Here is a 22,347-nt window from a genome sequence, read left to right as displayed (position 1 = left end):
GTTCATTTAAAACCGTTTGATTGTAGACGCTGGGTTTGTTATGAGACTTCTGTTCAGTACTATCCTCCCAAGAAAGTCAAATATTTAAGTTTCTGTCCTCACACTCCTGGAATAGATGTACAAGTTGTAGCATGTTAGCCGGGTTAGCATTTAAAGCTAGGAGACGCTGTGCAACTTGAGTTTATATTAAGTGTAGAGTAAAGTGCTGTGGATCAGGCTTGTTCCAGGACGTCCCACAGATACTTGATCAGTTTGGGATCTAGTGAATTTGGAGGCCAGGTCAACACCTTGTGCTGTTCTGGCTGCTGCCATCAAGGAGTGTCATTGCTATGGGGTGGGGGTGCCTGGTCTGGTCTAGGTGGGTGCTACATGTCTAAGTAACATCCACACCAATGAATGCCAGGTCCAGAAGTTTCCCAGCAGAACACTGAACTGTCACAAGATGGTTTAAATGTTATTGACTTCTCCTATCATGGGCGTAATGTTGTGGCTGACTGGCGTACATTATAGGCAACAAGGGATGTGATGGTGATATGAACAGTCAGATACAGACAGATGGACATGTGTCCGTCCTCCACCCTGACCTGGGACAGTCGGACACAGATCACATTAAAACGAGTCTAATTCTTTGGATTCATTCTATTTTGAACAATTTCCTTCAGTGCATCAACATTTACATTTTCTCCTCGTCTTCTAAGAACCTCCTCCTCTCTCTCCTCTTCCTCCTCCTCCTCGTTGCAGTGATACTTATTCTGCTCAAGACTTTCATATTACAGCCTTAATGAACGTCTGAGCCTCCAGCAGCCCTCACTGTGGCTGTTTGTTATTGGAGAGCGGTGCTTCGCCTCCCTTCCTCCCTCCTCCCCCCCCCCCCCCCCCCCCCCTGTTTCTGTGGCTGCAGGTCGTCTGGAGCCCGTGAAGGTGTTTTAACATTCAAAGTCTCTCCTCCTGCGACGGCTGAATATGGAGCAGCTCTTATCTGAAGCAGAGGAAGATAATTGGTGGACAAGTGGAGCTCGACCGAGGAGAGGGAGGAGAGGGAGGAGAGGGAGGAGAGGGAGGCAACACAGATATGGAGGGAGAGATGAGGAGTCATATGAACCTCTGGGTGGAGGAAGACGTAGATGATAATAACAATAATACTAATTAGAGGCTTCCAGGCCTCTTCATTAAAGTTTAACGGCGCGGTCCACTACACGTCTGACTGTGACACCAGAGAACTTTTCTTTGTTAACGATAAAACATTTAAACCGAGAAGAACCGAGGACACACATCTGGACCCTGCGAGTTATTTCTTAGACCTGAACGTCTGCGATGCCTCCATGAAACTCACTGGTTCTTCATCAGCGATAAACGGTTTCCATGGAGACCGGATAAAACTTTTAAAGACATCAGGTCACTGTGGAGGTTTGTTGGTGAGGAGGTGCTGAGAATGAGGAGCAAATCTGCTGGGAACAAAACGGAGGAAGAAGAAGAAGGAGGAGGAGAAAAAGAAGGAGGAGCAGGTGGAAGAAGGAGAAGAAAAGCTAGCAAAAGGGAAAGAAGAAGGAGAATGAGGAGGAGAGAAAGAAGAAAGAGGAGAAGGAGAAGAATAAGGAGGAGGAGCAGGAGAAAAAGAAATTGAAGCAGGAAAGGAGGAGGTGGAAAGTGAAGAAGGCGCGAGAAGGAAAGAAGAAGGAGAATGAGGATGTGGAAGAAGGAGAAGAAAAAGGAGCAAGAGGGAAAGAAAAAGGAAGGAAGGAGGAGGTGGTGGAATAAGTAGGAGCAAGAGGAAGAGAAGAAGAACGAGGAGGAGGAAATGAAGAAAAAAGATGAAAAGAAATATAAAGGAGGAGGAAGGTGGAGATATCTCCATCTTTGTCTCCAGTCCTCAATGTGTAGAAGACGACCAAGATGTGTCCCAATTTAACACCAGATGACGTTAAATATCTTCAAAGATATTTTTATCGTAGAAGACAAGAAATAATCTGGATATGTTGACGGTTGAGGAGTCATCTTTGACTGGTCAACACTACAAAGGTTGTTTTAGGGTAACGGCCTGAACATTTACTAGTCAAACAAGAAGTATAAACATTTAATTAGTAAAGAACTGATCACTGACCTTTAAGACGACGTTATAAGTCCAATCAAGAGGCCAGTTGTCAACAAATATAGACGCCAATGATCGTTGGGCCACACATTAACAACGCCGTGGTTGTCAAACAAGCTTAAAGCTGAAGCTGAAGACTAAAGATTAAGAGTCTTTACACATCACACACTCTGTGATTTTATCCTAACAACCAGTGGATCCAGACCGAAGCAGAACCACTCCCTCTCGTCTCTGAAGGTTCTCCAGGTCGTGGTAAATGTAAAGAAACAAAGCAGAAAGAAGGACTTGTAGAGTTTAATGAAGACGTTTCATCCAAATCTTCAGTTCTAAAAGACTGGTGGGTGGGGGGTAGTCATGTGTGTCTCCGCCTTTAAATGTCAAAATAAAAGCTTAAAGTTTAAGACTAGCGTTGCTTAAATATTTAAAAAGTACCTGACTAGAACCTCAATCTTCCTCCACGCCCACATTTCACTTCCTGCTCTGTCAAAGCTCTTTCCAGTGAATCTAATCCAGGCACCAATTTATTTTTAGGTATTTTGAGGAAGCAGTGTTGTCTCAGCCTCCATCTTGTCAATTATTTTCTTATATAAGGGCACCCTATCATTTCTTTTTGTTAGTTTTTTTTTGTTGTCAACTTGTGGAAAGACAGTTAAGGCTAAAAAAGCTGCTGTTTTGAGACTTCCTGAAGGAAACACAATCAGCTGTAATCGCTAAATCCCTCCTTTGCACCCTGAACCTGGATGGAGCAGTGGTGCTGTGTTGCCTAATGCGGCCAATTAGAGCTGAGCCGGGTTTGTCTCTGACTGTCAGACGCTGCAGCAGAGATGTGCTGCCGTTTTGGAGTCCTGAAACTTTGTTGTGAACCTTCCTGAGGTTTTCCCAGACATTTGGGCAGAGATTGGATAAAATAAAGGAAAGGCTGGCTGAAATTATGAGTTACTGTTCCTTGCACCGAGCCTTACCGTTACCATCTGCCATCTGCCTTAGCATTCGTCACTAATTTGATGCCCTGCCTGGTAAGCACACAAAGTAACTCCAGAAAAACCCATAAACGTTGTGCTTAGAAATGACAGAAAAGTGACTTTCGGTCCATAAATAGAGTCCTGCTGAGTGTGCAACCTCAAAAACACAAATGAGCTTTAAAGTAGGAAAGATGGGCGCAGCGTCGGAGCAATTAATGCCTGTAGAGTTTCACATTCGCATTAAAATGTCACTGCTGCTGACGCCTTGGAGCTAGCGCTCGGCGTTAGCGGCACGTACCTGTGGACTCGATTTAACACGAGCTCACAACGCGGAGGAAAGCGAGCGAGGCGTGAACTCTCAGGTAGTCACAGCGGAGCAATTGAAGTTACAGGAAGCTTGAAAGGTGACGTCTGGATGTGTCAGTTTGTCAGTTACAGAGGATCCGGCGTCTGCCGTAGCAAAGCTCGGATTAGACTTGACGAGCTAATATTCACATTTATGCAACTTGAGGAAGTGACAAGTTAAAACCTACGGAGACAAACCGTGTGAAGGACTGTTTCCAGCTGTGTGCAGAGATTTATGAGTCTGTGATTGTCAAGAACAAATCCAACCAGGATGACAAGTGTCGCCTGTTAAGTTGAAATAAACGCCAACTGGTTTATTCCCCACAGATGAAGTTGCAAAGTTACAGTGTTGCATAAGTTATTGCATAGCTGTCACAGATGTTATGGTTTTTTTGGGGGGGGTTTTTTGAGATTGTGTTTATTTACTGGTCTGTCTTCCTTGATCAACACATAAGCAACGTTGCTGGTTGGCAGACATGTTTAAGGAAACGCCGGAGCGTCCAAATCACTTGACCAGTTTAAGACGACGTAGCAGCAAGACACAATCTCAGAGTCTCCTTTTCAACTTGTGTAGAAAGTGCTAACTTTAAACTATGGACCAGTTTTTAAATTGTGTTGATAGACAAGTAAAACTAGACTTATTATAAATAATTGACTTCATGCTTTTTCCTGAATATTGTCATCATGTTTGGTGTTTAGTGCAGGAAGAAATGGAGCCACCCCTCTTTCCCATTGGTGGAAAATGTATCACATCAACCAGTCAGAAAATGATACGGCAACGGTTGCTTAGAAATAGGGAAAAGTTGTGGGAGTGACGCTGTATACAGTCTATGACGACGGTGAAAGAGAGATTTGAGAGATTTGTGACCTTTAGACATTACTGATTGTGACGCCTGATAGTTTTGTAAATGGTTGGAAATAGTTGTACAAAAAATGTCTGATGAATTTCAGACATTTCAATGTGAATAGTTGTAAATAACTTTGTTGTTTGCTAAATTTGTATAAGTTTTTGAAATTTACAGTTTAGATTTGCATTCTAAGTTATAAAAATGGTTCGTTAAACAAGTTTTTTCTACTCTGATTTTATGTCAAGCAAGTTTCTGATGGGTCACCCACAGAGTTTCCTATTTAAACCGCAACTTCCCACCAGTAGAACCGAAGAAGCTACTCGGATGAAACATCTTCTCAAAAAACTCTCCAAGTCCAGTTGCCCTTTGTAAACCCTTTTTTGGATAAACCATAACCTGGAGGACTGAGAACCTTCCCAGACATGTCTCTCTGCTGAACACAAACGAGTAAATGTATGTAGTTATTTTTTTTTCTTCTCTGACAAAAAAGAGACACGGTAATAAAAGAGACGCTGCAGGCTGAGACTGAATCCAGGTGAGACACCAGAGAAAAACCACAGGAGAGTGACAACAGTGTGAAGTCAATCTAATTTAGGTTATATTTCACTTTGTGTGTGTGTAGGTGTGTGTGTGTGTGTGTGTGTTTTGGGACACTAGAAGCTCCTGAAGGTTCAACTCTGCGGCAAAATGAAACAATTCGTTTTATTTTAATTTAAATGTCTATTGAGTATAATGTCTCATTTGCATATTTTACATTAAACCAAACTGCCTCATTTGCATATCATCCCTTCTGAAGTTACACCCCGCCCCCCTCCCCCATCGTCCCACCACCATCGGTTGGCCAATCAGGTCTACTGTCTGAGCTTCGGTCATGTGGGCACTAAGCTGTCAGCCAATCACAGTGCAGCCTGGTAATGATTGGATGAAGCCTGTGGCTGCTCAGGAATTCTGTTTCCGTGGTGATGTGTATGTATGTATGTATGTATGTATGTATGTATGTATGTATGTATGTATATTACCATGCAGTATTTTGGCTCCAGAGTTTCTGTCGGTCATGCTCCACCTCCTCTTAGCACTAATTTTTAACCAATCAGAGGACTGCAGTGTTCAGCTGTGAATCCTGAGATTTAAAGCAGCACAATCATTTGGACTTTACTCACAGGTGCAGTAGTTCAGCTTTGGTAAAACTGGAGAAAAAACTGTTCAAATGTTTTATCTTAAGGCAGCCAATAATATCCCATGTACACGTTAAAATACTTCCCGTTAACGAGTTGTTGGTTGTTAGCTTCAAAAAGGCGACTTGGGTGAGATTTGCCAGAGAATCATAACCAACTTAACCTTGAGGCGAAGGTCAGTAAAAGACACAAAATAGGCACGCTAGCATGTTAGCGCCTTAGCTACAACAATGCCTCGGCTAAAAGTGTTGTTTGACAGGAACAAAGATCTATTCCACTGACAATTGGCACTGAATAGTTGTTCTGGAGTCTCTCCGTTGGAACCAATTATGCTCCAGCAAAGGGCTTTATGTGGTGGCTAAATTGGCTTTGATACGTTGGAGGACTATCCAGTTGCGTATCTTTTAAAAACTGTTAACTGCTCATTAACTATGGAATTAATGCAATTTATTGTGATGAAATATTTTAATCTAGTCACAGTCTTGGTTTATTCACAAGTCATCGGCAAAAATATGTGCATTTTGTAACGAATGTAATTCCACTGGGATTCATTTTACATATCCGGGAAGTGTCTGTGAAGGTTCTCAGTCATCCAGGTCTTGGTATATCCAAAACAGGTTCAAAAAAGGTAACTGGACTTGTAGAGTTTTTTTTTTTTTTTTTTGAGAACACGTTTCACCACGTGGTGAAAACATCTTCTCAAAAAAAAAAAAAACTCTGCAAGTCCAGTTACCTTTTTTTAACCTGTTTTGGATATATCCGGGAAGTCACAAGATGTTGAGAAATTTAGCCGTGGTTACAAAGCAACTGGCATTATTCCTGGTGTATGGTTATATTTGGTTAAATTTATAATAATGAACATGCAGTTATGACTGTGTTTGATTTGTGGTTAAAAGAAAGGAAAATCATTTGTTTAATCCATCCATCCACCCTGACCTCCTCCGTATGCAGTCACCTCACCACCTCCTTAACTCATAATTATCAAATCCATTAGATGCTAATCCTGCTAATCACTAAGGCTGTTAGCGTCGTTCATTTAGACAATACAAATCTGAAAAACAAATCAGCATCTTATCCCTAAATGATTTAGACAGAAGCAGAACCCCAGCCTCACCACCCTGAAGCTCCTTCCTGAGACTTTTTATAGACGAGGAGAGTTTCTTCAGGCTGTTTGGTGACGGTGTTGCTACAAAGGACGCAGTGTCTCTGACCTACAAACTGTTTCTGTAAACTACTACACAACCTGATGAGTCAGGCGTCGACACAAACGGCCTCTGCTGTCACTCTGACAGCTGCTGGCTGGATGATAGATCAGCAAGTGTGAACGCTGAGAGCTTTGACACTGAAAATGTGATGCATTAAATCTGAGCAAGGCTTTTCAAACGCTGCACATTCATATTTATTCATTTAGTAAAAAAAAATAGACTTTTTGCAGAACCAGACTTTTATTTTTAGATCCATTTATTTGGTGTTCTTGTGAGTGAACGATCTCAGTGTAGAAATAGCAGAGGTCTGTTTTCATTTGGTGCTGTTATAAGCAGGTGTTTCTCTGACAGATTTCTGTACTGAAGTAGTTGCAACGTTGTATATCCTGATGTGCTGGGACTTGATCAATCCATTTATATAAAGCTTGGCTGAGTGAGTAACGTAGTGAGAGTTTCCTGTGCAGCAGCTGTTTTTAGGTCTCCAGGCAAGACAAAACTCTCCCCTTCATCTTCTTCATGTTTGATAGTTTGACGTCTTAACCAACCAACCAATCTACCAACCAACCAAACTAACCAAACCAAACCAAACCAACCAAATCAACCAAATTAACCAAATCAATCAAACCAACCAACCAAACTAACCAAATCAACCAACGAACCAAATCAACCAAACCAACAAAACAAAACCAACCAAACTAACCAAATCAACCAAACCAACAAAACAAAATCAACCAACCAACAAAACTAAGCAAACCAACCAAATCAACCAAACCAACCAAATCAACCAACCAAACCAAATCAACCAAACCAAACCAACCATATCAAGATATGTAGTCCTTCTAGCAAATTCTGGGTCTACCTTGGTCTAGCTGGTTGTTCGTGGTAAACCTCCAAAGGGAGGCACCCAGTAGCATCCTCACCAGATGTCAGAACTATCTCAACCCAGACCTTGAGATACCATTCCTTCGGTCACAACCCAAAGTTTGTGACTGTAGGTGAAGTAGACTGTGACTGGTAAATAGAACCTTCAAATTATACTAAGGTTTTTATTAATCATACCCTATTTATATAAAATAAACTCAAACCTAAAGATACAAGAATTCATGTTGTAACCCATGAGGTCCTGAATGGACGGTACCAGCCCTCAGACTCTCCAGAGATCTGAATACCTGAAACATTCAACACAGCAGGTCACCATGACTGCCTTCACTCTGGCAGACAGATACATGCTGGGTAAAAGATTCCACTCTGCAGTCGCGGCAGTGGCTTCATGACATGTATTCATACCTGACTAACTACCAGACAGACTGACTGACAGCTGCTGCAGCGTTCTGCTTTAAAATCCACCCAGGCTCAGCTCTCAGCTGTGAGGTTCTGTGGAAGTGTTAAAATCTACAGCTCTGGATTATTTCTTCACTTCACTTTGATTCATATCAACCTTTAGGCTTTGTGTTCTTGCAGATTATTTTATAAGTAGTTGCTGGACATACTGGTATCACAAACAACTCAATGTCTCCCCACCAGTCTTCATCAACGGTCACATCTAACCAATGAGACGTTTTTAGATAAAAGCCTAAAGAGTTGTCTAGGCATTGGAAATCCGGTTGTTTCAGTTTTCAGAGTTTGCATAAAGTGATTCACTATCTCTTTGTACCTGACAGTTGGTCTCTAGTTGACTGTTCAAGGCTCTGGTTGCCTTTAGTAAACCTCTTGTATATTTAAAGAAGAAAATAATACAGTTCAGTTTAGTTCAAACGTCCTGGGAAATCTGACCACAACTGGTCAGCTTTAAGTCCAGGTGTGAACACACCCAAGATACATTTGAGGGATCTTCCCCAGGACGTATGATCACATTTGGGTGGGGTTCTGGGACATGTTTAAACTTGTTCCTTTGGTAGTGTGAACACACACAATGAGTCCTGAGTCTTTCCATCTTGTTCCAAAATCTGGATCATGTCTCCAAGTCAACAAGCAGCTGTTGATGGTTCTGATCCAGTGGTAGGTAGAGATCCATTAGAGACAGCAGCTGGTACAATATTCTACTGACCACATGATGGCGCTGCTGATTTACAGACACACAAACTGAGATCAGATCTCAAGTGCTGGCTGGGGACGCATGTGGAGACACATTTAGATTAAGACCAGGTGGAGACACGGACTTAATGCTACGGGATCCTACGGGATCAGATTGCTCAGGATCTGAGATACTTGCTTTTTGGATGAGTGTGTATGTTCTTGTTTTTATTAAGTTGTGAAGGGTTAGGTCCAGTTAAGAGTTGGTTTTAGTGTAAAGATTACACCTATAGTTAGGGTTAGGGGTCTAGAGAATCGTCTCAAAGACAGAAACACGAGTGTTTCAAGCTCCTTTTAACACCAGGTTCTTTCTGCTGCCTACTTGTGAAAGCTGCATTGGCTGCAGTGATGATTGACAGCTGTCAAGCCACAAGAAATGTCCTCTTTTGCTCGGATGATTGACAGTTTACCGCTGGAGATCAGGCGGGCGTCATGTGGAGGACGTCCAACAAAATGTACAAACTGAGGCGTAAAGAGTCCTTTTTCTGAAGACGAAGCGTGTGTTTCATTAAGAACATTTTAATGTTTCTAACTTTAAACTAGAACGAGAAGAAACAACCTCAGATGTTTTTCTTCATCACTTGTACGGCCTAAAGCAAAACACATTTCTGATTTAAAGCCACAAACTGAAATTTCTTGGAGCAGAGGGTCGTTCAATTCAATAAAGTAAACCTTCCCAGTATTTGTTAAGAAGGTTAAATGTTGAAGCATCTTTTCCTACTTTAAGGAAATATATTTTCAACTTTTCAGTGGAACGTGACCCTTCCACCCATGGAGGAGTCTGAATGCTTTTATTGTTGTGACAGAGGCAGCTGTGTCTGATTTTAAATTCAAATGAAGACCTGAACTCTTTTTCACTCATTTGCTGCAGAGAAGCGTTTCTTCCTCGTTCTGAACAACCTCCGGTTTTCTGTCACAGCGAGAAAGCTCATTTTCACCTTCTCGCCTCGCCCCTTTCATCACCTCCTCCTCTTTAATCAGGTTTCCTCGGTGAAAGGAACTCCGTTTGCTGCTCCTCCGCTCTTAATATCGCCTTTTCACTTTAAGCAACTCGACCTTTTGTATCAAATAGAGCCTCATTTCCGCTCTGACTTTTTTTATAAACCATTTTCTAGCTCCACGTCGGTCGTGAGCAGCCCCCTGAGGAAGTGATGCGCTGCTCGGTGTGTAGCAGCTTGTTGGAGTTTGTTTGATGGTGTTACGAGCCAGCTCTACCAGAGAGACTTTAAACCAGATAACATTAGTGTAGGTGAAGGTTTTATTGTTTTAGCAATGAATAAACATTACAAAACAAGAACGGGCCAGTGGGTGCTGAAATTAATGAAACTAAACCGAGATCTTTTCACCAATCTTATTTGAAAATAAAATCCCAATGGAAAACCTGACTCTCCTCCCAAAGTAAAAACACAATGAAGTACCCATATACCTCAATGTGAATTAGTGTAAGAGTCAGAATGTCTAATTACAAGAGTCAACTTGTCATTTTAGTTTATCCTTCCACAACCGCTCTACACCGGAGTTGGTATTTCCAACTGGATTTCATTATGGGCCATTTTTCAATCAATACAGAGAAATAAATTCCTCTGCATGGACAAATTCAACTCCACGTCTCTCAGATGACATATAAACTTACTGTTACTCTTCTGTCCATCACCAAACTAAGTCCCAAACTATCTGATTGGTCCGGCAGATCTTTGCTGGACCAGAATCAGTTCCCAACAGAGAGACTCCAGGAACAACTTCCCCGTCTACAAATTTGGTGGTAGAAAGTTGGTCTGGCTTGCAGGATAGTGTTTTGGCTGTTTTGGTTATTTCCCAGCATGCCCAGCAACAGGAGCCACTTTAATCTATGATATACTGCAATTTTAAGAAGTTCACCAACTTTCAGTCACTAAACATTTGTGGGCAGGGAAACTCAGGCTGGCTTTATTCCAGATTACCTGGAGACAGGAACTCATAAAACTAGAGTTAAATTGGACCACATGTGGATTAAAGCACCGCTGAAAATAGTCTCCAAAACAAATGCTGCTTCAGGAAACCATATATAAACTGCACTGTTTGTTGGGAATAATCAGACCAAGCAACTTTCCCATCGGACTGGCTTCTTTCCAGACTACAGGTTCTGGTGGTAATGTTTCCTCGTTGCTGGAATAAATCCATTCTGTCTGAGCATGTTTTGCTCCACGTGGGGTAAACATCAGGTGAGGAGTTTCCAGGAGGGACAGAAACATGGAGGTAGAAAAACAAGATGAACCAAGATGGAATCCATGTGGACAGAGACGTTGGAGACGTGGAGACATCTTGGTCGTCTTCTAAGACTCTACACATGGAGAGAATGATGGAGGAAAAATCTTCTCCTGTTCTATTTGCAGCAGATGTATTGCTCCACTTTATCAATAAACTTCTATAGAGATTGATGTTTTATGTATTTTATTCAATAATGAAATGGAGACTCTAGGAAACATCCACCACAGAATGAGTGGAAACCACTTTCTTGTCCTCTTTTTCTATAAACCCCACAGGAACAGGGTTTCATCTTCTAATCAGGGTCGTCCTAAATTCAGGCAGCTGCAGTTTTTCTTTTCTAAAACATGTAGAGACCGGTCCATGGACCTTGTTGATTCCTCCATGTTTAGTTTACCCCCAGTCTTCAGTTCATCAAACACCAGAAACAAGAAGACTTTTAGTTTCCACAGTAACGCTTTTTGAATCTCATAAATCCTATTTACTGAAGCTAAACTTGTTTCTCTTCCTCTCTCTCTTAGTCTTAGTTTCTTCACCTGAAGGAACTCCTCCTCCTCCTCCTCCTCCCCTCTGTTAAACAGACGTATGTAGACTTGTATCCAGACAAAAACTCCATATATCCATGTTGTGGGGATAAAAGGATTCTGTGGCAGGTTGTTAAAATGACTCATGAGTTTAATTCAAACCCAAAATGGGTTCTGCTCGGAGGCCGGCAGTCGAATCTGTCAACGCAATCTCCTCCTTTTATTTAAGTGGCAGAATCTTGCTGGAAGTCATTGAGCGCGAGTTTGTGAACGGAGGAAGTCAATAAGCGTGTGTTGAGAGGCTCTAAATGTGTTGTTGTTGTTGTTGTGGTTTTCAGATTTGCTGGCCGTGCCCAAACACCCGTACGCCGCCATGGAGAACTGGGGCCTGAGCGTCTTTGTGGAGCAGAAGATCCTGTTGGACGCCGAGGTGTCGTCGTCGTCCTATCAGATGGAGCTCACCATGGTGGTCGTCCACGAGATCTGTCACCAGGTACAACGCCGTGTTACTTTAGCTGTCTACTGTTCAACTTTGAGATCTTTTAGTTGGGTTCATGATTAAAAACCTTTCAGACAGGGAATCTTTGTCAAGCTTTTACTGTGACTTGGATTTAAACCGTAAAAACTTAGACGTGTTCCTACAGATTTGACCACACAGTCCAGGAAATCATCTATGATGTCCGGTGCTTTCTTGTCTTGACATCCGATCCCTTTGTAATCTCAAATATGCAAACAAGCCACCTTGTGTTCTCTACTCCAGAAATGTTCTGGTCATCCAACGCTGCCATAAACTCCCTAACCCTCTCTGGAAGATGTTTCTCCTTGACGCTGTCTCCAGGAAACTTTTCTCTTCTTTTAAACATTCAGCATTTGTTGTTGTTGTTGTTTGGGTGCAGCCTTTGACTGAGTGGACTCCATGGATTCTGTTTAGTCATTTTATCATTGGTAGTACTGAATGATGATCAACTATTTGGCAACCACCATTTAAACACAAGAAGAAGAAGAGGGTTTGATGCTACAGGGACGTGGTTTTGCTTCATTGCAGCCTTGATATAAATAACTACAAAAGATCTGATCCCAATCAGATCATTTTAAAAATGCCTGAACAGATCCCCAGTTAGTTCAGATGAATTCACTTGATGAAATGTCAGGATCTGAGCAGTGGTTGTTTTACTAATAACATCCAAAGCTGATAACGGCTGAGCGAGTTTCCCATGAGGAGGTGGGTTTGATGTCTGATCTCTATCTGCTGATAATCAATGAGCTGAGTTCATCTGTTTCCAGCTTCTAACCGTTGGCAGCGTCAGCTTTGTTAAATATCTGCTCATTAGTCTGTGATCCTGTCTCACTGAAGACGTACCGTAGAGTCAGGTTGACAGAAGCCACATGTTCAGTTTGCCTCAGTGAAACAGAATGGAAACGAAACCTTTACACATTATTTTCCTTCCAGTTTCACATCCTTCTTGTGTCTTTGCCTTGTTGTTTTAAATAGATTTTGGAAGTAGTCGGAGTTTTAAGTGTTTTCAGCTGAGAAATTGCAAAATGTAGACCTTAAACTTGTTCCCTGAGCTGAGATGCAGGTGATTTATTGCAGTTTCATTTAGTTGCTTCACAACTGCAGTGACAGTGAATCTACAGGTTACGTTAAGTTATTAATTCCTATTCGCATGTGTCCAGAGTTATCTGATCACAGTGGTCAACTTTTTCATAAATTGTCTTAAAACAATGGCTTAATATCTCCCACTGTTTCAGAACCATGAACAGAACTGTCTGTATGACGGTGATATATAGTGAAGTAGAAGACCTTTTGTATCTAGCAGTTAAAAAAACAACTTTTTCATAAATTCTGTCTTAAAACAGTGGATTGATATCTACCGCTGTTTCAGAACCATGAACAGAACTGTTTGCTTTTGTCTTTTCTAGCAATAATTCAAAATAGCAGTTGTGTTTGTTTTTTTTCTGAATGAATGAGAGGACATCGGTTGAGTCGGCGGTTCGTCACAAACATCACAAAATCTTCATCTAGCAGTAAATAAAAAAAATATAATTTATATTCATAGATTCTGGATGTTTCAGGAAACTTGAACGTATTCATTTTAAGTTGTGCTAATAAATAAGAGAGTATATTAAATCTTACAAACGTCTGGAGAAGTGTTCTGTGTTATAAATTGTCACATGAACCAGGATTTTTCTTTTGCTTTGATTTAAAAAAGCTGTTTTTATCTGACAGTTCAGTTCTGTTTACGTGTAAAGACGCAAAAACATTTCACCTGAGGAGGAAAAATGTCTCTTTTTTATTTTGTCTGTGGAGGCGTAGATGACTCTATCTCCTTTTTTCTTTTTATTTGTGTGTTAGCAAAATATTTAAAAAAAGATTCTTGGTTAAATTTGGAGGGAGGTTCAGCCACAGGCCAAGAACAGCTGAAATAATTAACTCAACTGAAAATAAAAACTTGTCAACACCAGAATTACTAAGCAGGATTCTGCAGCCTTGGCAGAAGTAAACTGACTTCTATTAGATTATCTCTGACTTCCTGACATCCTGATGTCTTGTGAATGCGACGCTGTTCTGTTCTGTTCAGCCGTAGGAAGATAATAAAACCAGCATGCAGCTTTAAATGATGTTTATGAGCTAAAAACATCCCTGCAGAGGAGAGGATACACCTGGAGCGGCTAAATTGGTTGATAATACGTTATCTAGCAGAGACTAGAGCACACCGATGTCACTGGCGGTCTTTCACATGCGAGTGTGTTACTTTGATTTTAAATGGAAATAAAAATATGTAAGCTATAGTAAACCTTGTTAAGAAACAGAGGCTGAAAAAAAAACATGAATTTTCCTTTAACGGATGCAGATTATCTAGTAGTAAACAGACTGAAATCAAAGCAGCTTCAACTGCAACACCAATGAGCTCTGTGTGTGTGTGTTTATGTGTGTGTGTGTGTGTTACAAATCTCCTCGGGCTACAGCAGCAGAAGAGATGATCCTGTTTTTACAGTGTGACATCGAATACGTGACAAGCAGACAAACACGATGAAGCAGAAGAAAATTTAAAGGTTTCAGTCGGAAAAAGAGAACGAGAGAGGGACTGTGAGCGGGCGAGTGAGCTTAGATAATAAAGGCTGACGTAGAAGAAGAGAGAGAGGGAGAGAGGACAGGAAGAAACAAAGTGATGGAGGTAAAGAATGGAAACGACATCCGCTGAAGGAGAATAAGAGAAAGAACAAGATGAAGAACGACAGAAAGGGAGCAGAGCGCTGTGGCTACTTGAAAAAATGTTGATCTGATCAGTTCTCACCATAGCTGCCCTCTCAGAACAATGGCTCCATATCTCCTGTTGTTTCAGAACCATGAACAGAACTTTTTATATCATGGTGATGTATAGTGGAGTAGGAGACATCTTGTGTCTGGCAGTAAAAACAAAACAAAATTCATAAATTCTGTTATAAAACAATGGCTTAATGTCTACTGCTGTTTCAGAGCCATGAACAGTGCTGTTTATCACCACTGTGATATAAAATGTGGAACGTAAAGAGCCCTGAAGTCTGTTACTCATTAAAAAGCAGGCACATTATTGTTCATTTATTCCGTCTTTTCCGTCGATGATTCATAATAGCAGTTGTGTTTTGTTTGTTTTTTTATTCTGACTGAATGAGAGGATGCCGGTTGAATCTGCGGTTCGTCAGGATTTCCTAACGTCACAACACTTCACATCTCTAGTGCAGAGAGAGAAAGAATAGACTTTTCAGTGAAGTAGGAGACATCTTCGTGTCTCATAGTAAAAACAAAACAAAGACTTTTTCATATATTCTTCAGTCTCGAAACAATGGATTGATATTTACTGCTGTTTTAGAGTCATGAACAGAGCTGTTTATCCTCACTGTGATATTAAATGTGGAACGTAAACAGCCCTGAAGTCTATTGCTCATTAAAAGGCAGGCACATTATTATTAGTTTATTCCGTGCCTTTGTCTTTTCAGGAGATAATTCATCATAGCAGTTGTGGGGTTTTATTCTGAATGAATAAGAGGACATCATAAAACTTTACATCTCTAGTGCAGATAAGAATAGACTTTTCTGTCTAGCAGTAATAAACAAAACAAACTTTTTCTCAAATTCTGTCTCAAAACAATGGCTTGATATCTACCGCTATTTAAGAACCATGAACAGAACTGTTTGTATCATGGTGATGTATAGTCGGGTAGGAGACATCTTGTGTCTAATAGTAAAAACACAATAAAGCCTTTTTCATATTCAGTCTTAAAAGAATGGATTGATATCTACTGCTGTTTCAGAACCATGAACAGAACTATTTGTATATATAATGGAGTAAGAGACATCTTGTGTCTAATGGTAAAAACAAAATAAAGACTTTTTCATATTTTCTGTCTTAAAACAATGGATTGATATCTACTGCTGTTTCAGAACCATGAACAGTGGTGTTTAGTAAACAGCCCTGAAGTCTCCTACTCATTGCTTTTGTCTTTTCTGGCAGTAATTCATCACAGCAGTTGTAGGTTTTTTTTCTGAATGAATGAGAGAACGTCGGATGAGTTGGCGGTTCGTCAGGATTTCTTAACAACATAAAACTCTACATATATAGTGCAGCTAAAGATAGACTTTTCCATGAAGTAGGAGACATCTTGTGTCTAGCAGTAAAAATAAATATTCTGTCTCAAAACAATTGACTGATATCTATTTCTGTTTCAGAACCATGAATAGTGATGTTTGTCAGGCATCCAGGTCATGGTATATCCAGTAAACAAAGTTAAAACAAGGACAGCTGGACTTGTAGACTTTCTTTCGCCACTCATCCAAGTTGCTTCTTTAGAGAAACTCAGGAGAATTTTTCAAAGACAAAACACGAAGGAAAAACAGAATAATGTAGTTGATGATGTTCAGAACAGTGAGGAATGTAGAGACTTGTATATTAGGGGAAACAAAACAAGCCATTCATAAACCCATGACTCAAGACAGGAGAAGCCATTCTTTAGGCCAGGACTCAGCTGTCCAGCTACACCTGGAAGGCAAAGGACACTCCTTTGAGGACAACAACGTCCACATTCTAGCCAGAGAAGACAGATGGTTTGAAAAAGGAGTAAAGGAAGACATCGGGGAGGTGGACTGAGATATAATCTACCATCAATTTACAGCACAGTGTTTCACGAACACCTCGGGACTGTAGTGTCTGGACATTAATGGGTGGTTAGAGGACCATTCAAAGGAGACAGGATCAAAATTGATTAGTCCAACGAGTTTCTGATGGACAATATCCACAGATGTTCTTATTTAAAGCCCAAACCCGTTTGTCTTTTATGGCAATAATTCATAATAGTGGGTGTGTGTTTTTTTGTGAATGATTGAGGCTGAACTCTCCTTTCGTAGGAGGACACTGGTTGAGTTAGCTCCTCCAAATGTATTCTGAGCGATCCCATCTCAAACACTGGTACTTAAAGCTCTGTACTTGTAATCAGTTCACCCAGGACGGCTTCCCCTGCAACCCCATTAGAAAGATAACTGACTTTACTACTCCTTCTCATCCCTAGGCTCTTGTTTACCAGCGCTGGTTTCACATTTACCCCTGTTCCCCTATTAGCCCGTGAGCAATCTGAGCAATGGTTAAACCTTCTGCACCATACTGTGACTGCTTCTTGTCTCCTTGCACTACTTTAAAATGGTCGTTTGAGCCTCTGAAATTTCTGCCTCAGCTCCAGAACAATGGAGATCAATGGACTATCACGGATCATTGAGCACCAATACATTAGCATCTACTTAACTCCACTGTACCGAACACAGAAAACCTCCAAACCTTGTAATGTTTCAGGGTCCAGCCCATCCGGGGGGCTTGGGTAATCATGGTGCTGTATGGGATCATTTTGATGATGAAAATGAAAAGCTCCTGTGTAAATATCCCGGTGCCATTGGCTTACTGAAGAAAGAGTCGTTTCCATTTAATTTCCTTCAGGATGTGGCCTCAGACCCACATTTCTCTCTGCTGAGTCTGGATGAACGCTCCGGGCTACTCTGAATAATAACATTAAGCTTCAGTGTGTGACGCTCTGCAGTATATTAAGTCATAAATATTACCGGACATGTTTTAGAAAGTGTAGTAATAGTGTCTTTGTCTTTTTTTTGTGTGTGTGTGCATCTTTCTTCATCTGCTTTGTTAGCTTAGAGGGGGCAGTGGGAAGAAAGGGAAAATGATAAGTAATGTTTTGTTTGCAGCTTTGCGCTCCATTTCATCCTGAAGCCATTTATCTCTTTCACACACACACACAACGCGAGAGAGGAAGTTGTTTGAAGCTTCCAGTAATCAGCTAGTTCACTTGTAAGGACTTTAAACTGGAAAACAGAAACAGACTTTCCTTCTAAATCCTGTTAAAGGTTTAGCTGTGAGCGGACTGTGTTTGTGTTTGCAGAATAGTTTTGAATTCATTCTAATCTCGAACTCAAGTGATAAGTCTTTTCAAGTAAATAGAGTTGTTTATTTCTTGTTGTTGTTTTTCTAAACTGCTTTAGAAAGCTACAGTGCTGGACTTTATGTACAAATAAACAGACTGTATGTTACATTCAAGTCTTCATGAATTTACACAACCCTCATCAACCCAGTCAGTGTAGAGGACGGGAAGTCTCTTTGTATTTTGAAGTATATTAAGTGATGTCCCTGCACTAGCGACGAGAGTTACTAATGTAACTTGGCTTCTATGAATTCAGGATGAATTAAATAGAATCTAGGAAGCATTTAATGATTGTTATTATTTTTTTGTCTTAATGTCTTTTGAAGGAAGGTTGAGACGTATTTTTTTCTCTGCATGAGTTGAAACACGTCCCATAATGAAGTCCAGATGGCGCGTTACCAGACTGTTGTTCTGATAAAGACTGATTCTGGCTACGACAGGATATTCATCCACTGTAAAACATGTGAATCCAGGCTGAGATATTTCATTCTGAACCAACAGATGTTTGTGCTTCACCAGAAAAGTTCATCTCAAACTACGTCCAGGTTAAATCAGGTGATGCTTTCTCGAGGGGATTGGAAGTCGTTGCCTTCACATTCATAAGTTTGAGAATATGTTGCGGCCATCTGTCACACGAGTCGAGAACATAAACGTCTGGTTTTATATTCTGGACTGAATTTGAAGACCGTTGTTTTGTGTTAGACTCACTTCATATCCTGTTAGAGATCAGCTGTTGACAGGTTCAGGCTGAACAGACTCCATGCTGCTGTTGCTGCTGTTGTTGCTGCTGTTGTTGCTGCTGTTGCCGCTGCTACTGTTGCTGCTGTTGTTCTCAGGTGAACAGATGGAAAACATACGGCGGTTTCTCTCTTATCAGCCGATAGATTTACATGGAACATCAGTTCAGACGCTGACGACCACAACAAAGGGTTCAGATGCAGTACCAGCAACAGCCACTAGATGCTGCCTCTGAATAGTCATTCAGTCTGGATTTAACCGGTGGTTTGACAGTTACTGGGCCCCTAGAAGTCATGGATGGATGGATGGATGGATGGCTAGATAGATGGGTGGGTAGATAGATACATGGATGAATGGATGGATGGATGGATGGATGGATGGATGGCTAGAAAAGACATATACGGATGGATGGATGGATAGATTGTTATTTATTAATCCCATGGGTATTGGCATCTTTCCACATTGAGGCAGAATGTTTAAAACGTGTATATAAAATATATATCAGTACACATTTTTTAGTTGCTTGGTCAGAAACTGTCTTCCTGAGAAAAAAAATGAAAACAACCAAATTTGTCTTCTTTAGACGAAAATAAAAATAAATAAATAAATTGGGAACAATAGTAGAAGTCAGGTAATGTTGTTGCTGTAAAATCCAGAGTTCATTCTTGTTTCCTACCGAGAGTCGGTTTTAGTTCCAACCATCTGTCTTCTCTGGATCAAATCTGGACATTTCTGTCTTCAAAGGACTGTCCTTGTCCTTCAGGTGAAGGAGGACAGCTGGATCGTTTCCTGACGAGTTGTTTCTCCTGTATTGAGTCAAGAGTTTGTGAAAACGTTGCTTTGTTTCCCCAACATATCAGTCTGTAGAGGATTCATTTATTTATCCCTAATTAGTCTCTTTTTTTGTAAATTACAATTTTACCCTGAAACTCTTTTCTAACTCAAGAATATTGAAACCAAACCACAATCTTTTTTTTTTTTTCCAAACCTAATCACATCTAAACAAACCACAAACCACAGCAGTTATTGTGGTGGAAATGGAACCGACATGGAAGCATCAGAGCAGAAAATGAGAAAATTTGTGTGGCTCATCAGAAGTATTGCAAAAAAGAAAATCTGGATCCTGCAGATTCACATCCTCAGAGGGCCCTTAACCCGTTGGTTTACATGGAACCAATCAACCAGTTAATGAGCCTCCAGCATGTGGCTTTGAAATGTGGTACAGACTCTAAGCACGTTTATACAAGAACAAAGAACCGAGAGATGCTATCCAGGAACATGTACCTCTACTTTAGGGAACACAAAGGCCTTGTTCAAACCTCGCAATAACTTCTGTCCCGGCCAAGTTGATGTTGACACCTGGTGTTAATATAAATGAGTCTCCACATGCATCACCAGCCAGCACTTGAGATCTGATTTCAGTTTGTCTGTCTGGGAATAAACTCAGAACCATGAACGCCGCTGTTTTGTGTGTGTGTCATGGACTTGGGCTTTCAACCCTCAAGTATTATTGTAGGACATAAGTAGACTTTTTTTTACTTTTGTTTCCATTTTCATGTAGAAAATCAAGATCAACTAGATGATCGCAACCGATCATAAGGGGTTGGACATGGCCTGAAAGAAGGCAAGGTGTCTGCGGAGGAATCCTTTGGTTGACAAGTGACTGAGAGTCAGGCGGTTCGGAAGCAACGAAATTTGGTGGGTTTGTATGCAGTGTTCCACAGATGCCATTGCCTCAGTCTGCCACTAGAGGGAGTCACAGGCTAGAGCAGGTGGGAAAAGACCTGACAAGAGGTCAAGTGTGATTAGGGGAAAGCTGGGTCTGCCAACTGAGTAGGAGAGAGGACTCAAATATTTACACGTCACCAGTAGCGCCCCCTATAGACCGGATTGCACCAAACTTGGTGGGCTTGTAAGGAGTCATCCACAGATTATTATTGTCAAATTCGAATCAGTTTACTGTGGTGGTTTGTGAGATATAAATATGTAGTGGTTGTGGCGCCCCCTACAGGCCGAATTTCACGAAACTTGGCATGATTGTATGCAAGCATATTATAATGACGGTTGCTAAGTTTCATAAGGGTTGGGTGAATACTTCAAAAGTTCTGTTTGCGTGTCACCTGTAGCGCCCCCTGTAGATGGGCGTCTACACGATATGTTACAGATTGTGTATGGAAAATTTCATGAATTTAGCTATTGCAGTTTTTGTGATATTGAAATAAAAGTTGTAACAGTCCTAATGACGTTACCATATATGGTTCCTTTTCCCTTAAGTGGTAAACAAATGTATTTAGACCATTAGAACGCATTAGACAACATCAGGACACTTCTTCATGGTACCTATTAAAGCAGGTACACTCAGCGTTCATGCAGAGGTGGAGCATGTAGACCACATTTAACCTGAGGATGTTTACTTGATCTTTAGCCGGATGAAAACCACATGCTTCTAGACCTCACTGAGAGGCAAATATGGTTCCTTGCCCCATAAAAGGTTAAACTCCTCTTCCACAGATCAGCCTTGTTGAGTAGGTGGTCTTTAATTGTGTGTTCACACTACCAAAGGAAGGAGGTCTAATCACTCAAATGCTTCCTGGGTCTGGACTTTAACATGGACACGTGTGATCAGATCACCCAGGATGGATGTTAATGGGAGGTCTGAACGAGGAGCAATCGGCATCGACTGAACTGTTTTGTGTGATTAAATAGTTGTTGATCTCCCAGTCGATTCTCTAATAATCTAGTTTAGCCCTGGATTAGTGGATATTAGACTGGTGTGTATGCTTCACGTTTTTGTGCACCACAGTGTCAGATTGTAATCCCATTGTCGTGGACGGACTCAAATGTAACGTCCAACTGTTTTGTCACGCACACACCTATGCAGGGTTGTGTTTGCCCGGGGATGCTTTGGGTCCTCAGCCGTCTGTTAATTAAAACAGACAAAGAAAAGCACTGGGCCGAGATTCAGGAAAACAGATTTACTCCATTCATCTGCTGCCCTCTCTCTCCCTCTCTCTCTCTCTCGCGCTCACACACATTAATTCAACCATATGCAGGAGGAAATGGCACAGTGTGGATTCTGGCTCAGTGTCAGCAGAGTCATCGGCGCTCAACACTCGCACACAGCATTTGTGTTACTGTGAGATTCCCCTTCGCTTGCAGCCTCAGACCGGCCTCCATGTTGTTTCCAGTTTCACCTGATGACTGACGGCCCAGCGGGAGCTCTGTTCCTCCAGTCGGGCGTGGGAGGGTTTGGTGTTGACGTCTGACTGGAGGACCGAACCATCAATCATCCGTTCTACAGCCTACAGGAAACAATTTGTGTTTCTTACTCTCAATATCAGCCCTTTTTCTTCCCACTTGTCATGTAGCTGCAGTTATACAGTACAACAGAGACCTCTGCACTGTTACTGACCGGAGGGGAACATTTGTACTCGCACAGCTTCCACAAAAAGTTTTTCTTCCCGTCAGACTTTTGCATATTTATGCATAAAAATGACTCAAAACATTAACAGATAATCACCAGAGTCCTGAAGGTGGACAACAAGAACCAAACCAAACAAATGGAACAGAAATATTATATTTGTTTATTCAGGAAAATGAGACATTAGTACACATCTGAGAGTTAGAAAAGTATGTTAACATTTGTTTTCAACATTACTAAAACAATTACACCATGACTCATCTT

At 41.1% G+C, this 22,347-nt stretch overlaps 1 protein-coding gene across 1 annotated transcript in view; it reads left to right on the top strand.

Annotated features, from left to right (window-relative positions):
- LOC311508575 (thyrotropin-releasing hormone-degrading ectoenzyme-like) overlaps positions 1-22,347 on the top strand; it is a gene marked incomplete at its 5' end in the record, with an annotated part of 167,396 nt that overhangs the window by 71,284 nt on the left and 73,765 nt on the right. Inside the window, one exon of the mRNA XM_084573398.1 lies at positions 11,804-11,958. Within this exon, the coding sequence (XP_084429524.1) occupies positions 11,804-11,958 (155 nt within the window). The remainder of the gene's footprint in view (positions 1-11,803; positions 11,959-22,347) is intronic.

This window comes from Chelon labrosus (genome assembly GCF_963514085.1).
Source record: "Chelon labrosus genome assembly, chromosome: 23".
Classification (NCBI taxonomy): domain Eukaryota; kingdom Metazoa; phylum Chordata; class Actinopteri; order Mugiliformes; family Mugilidae; genus Chelon; species Chelon labrosus.
The sequence above is the reverse complement of the archived record's forward strand: the minus strand, read 5'-3'. Positions and strand labels throughout refer to the sequence as shown.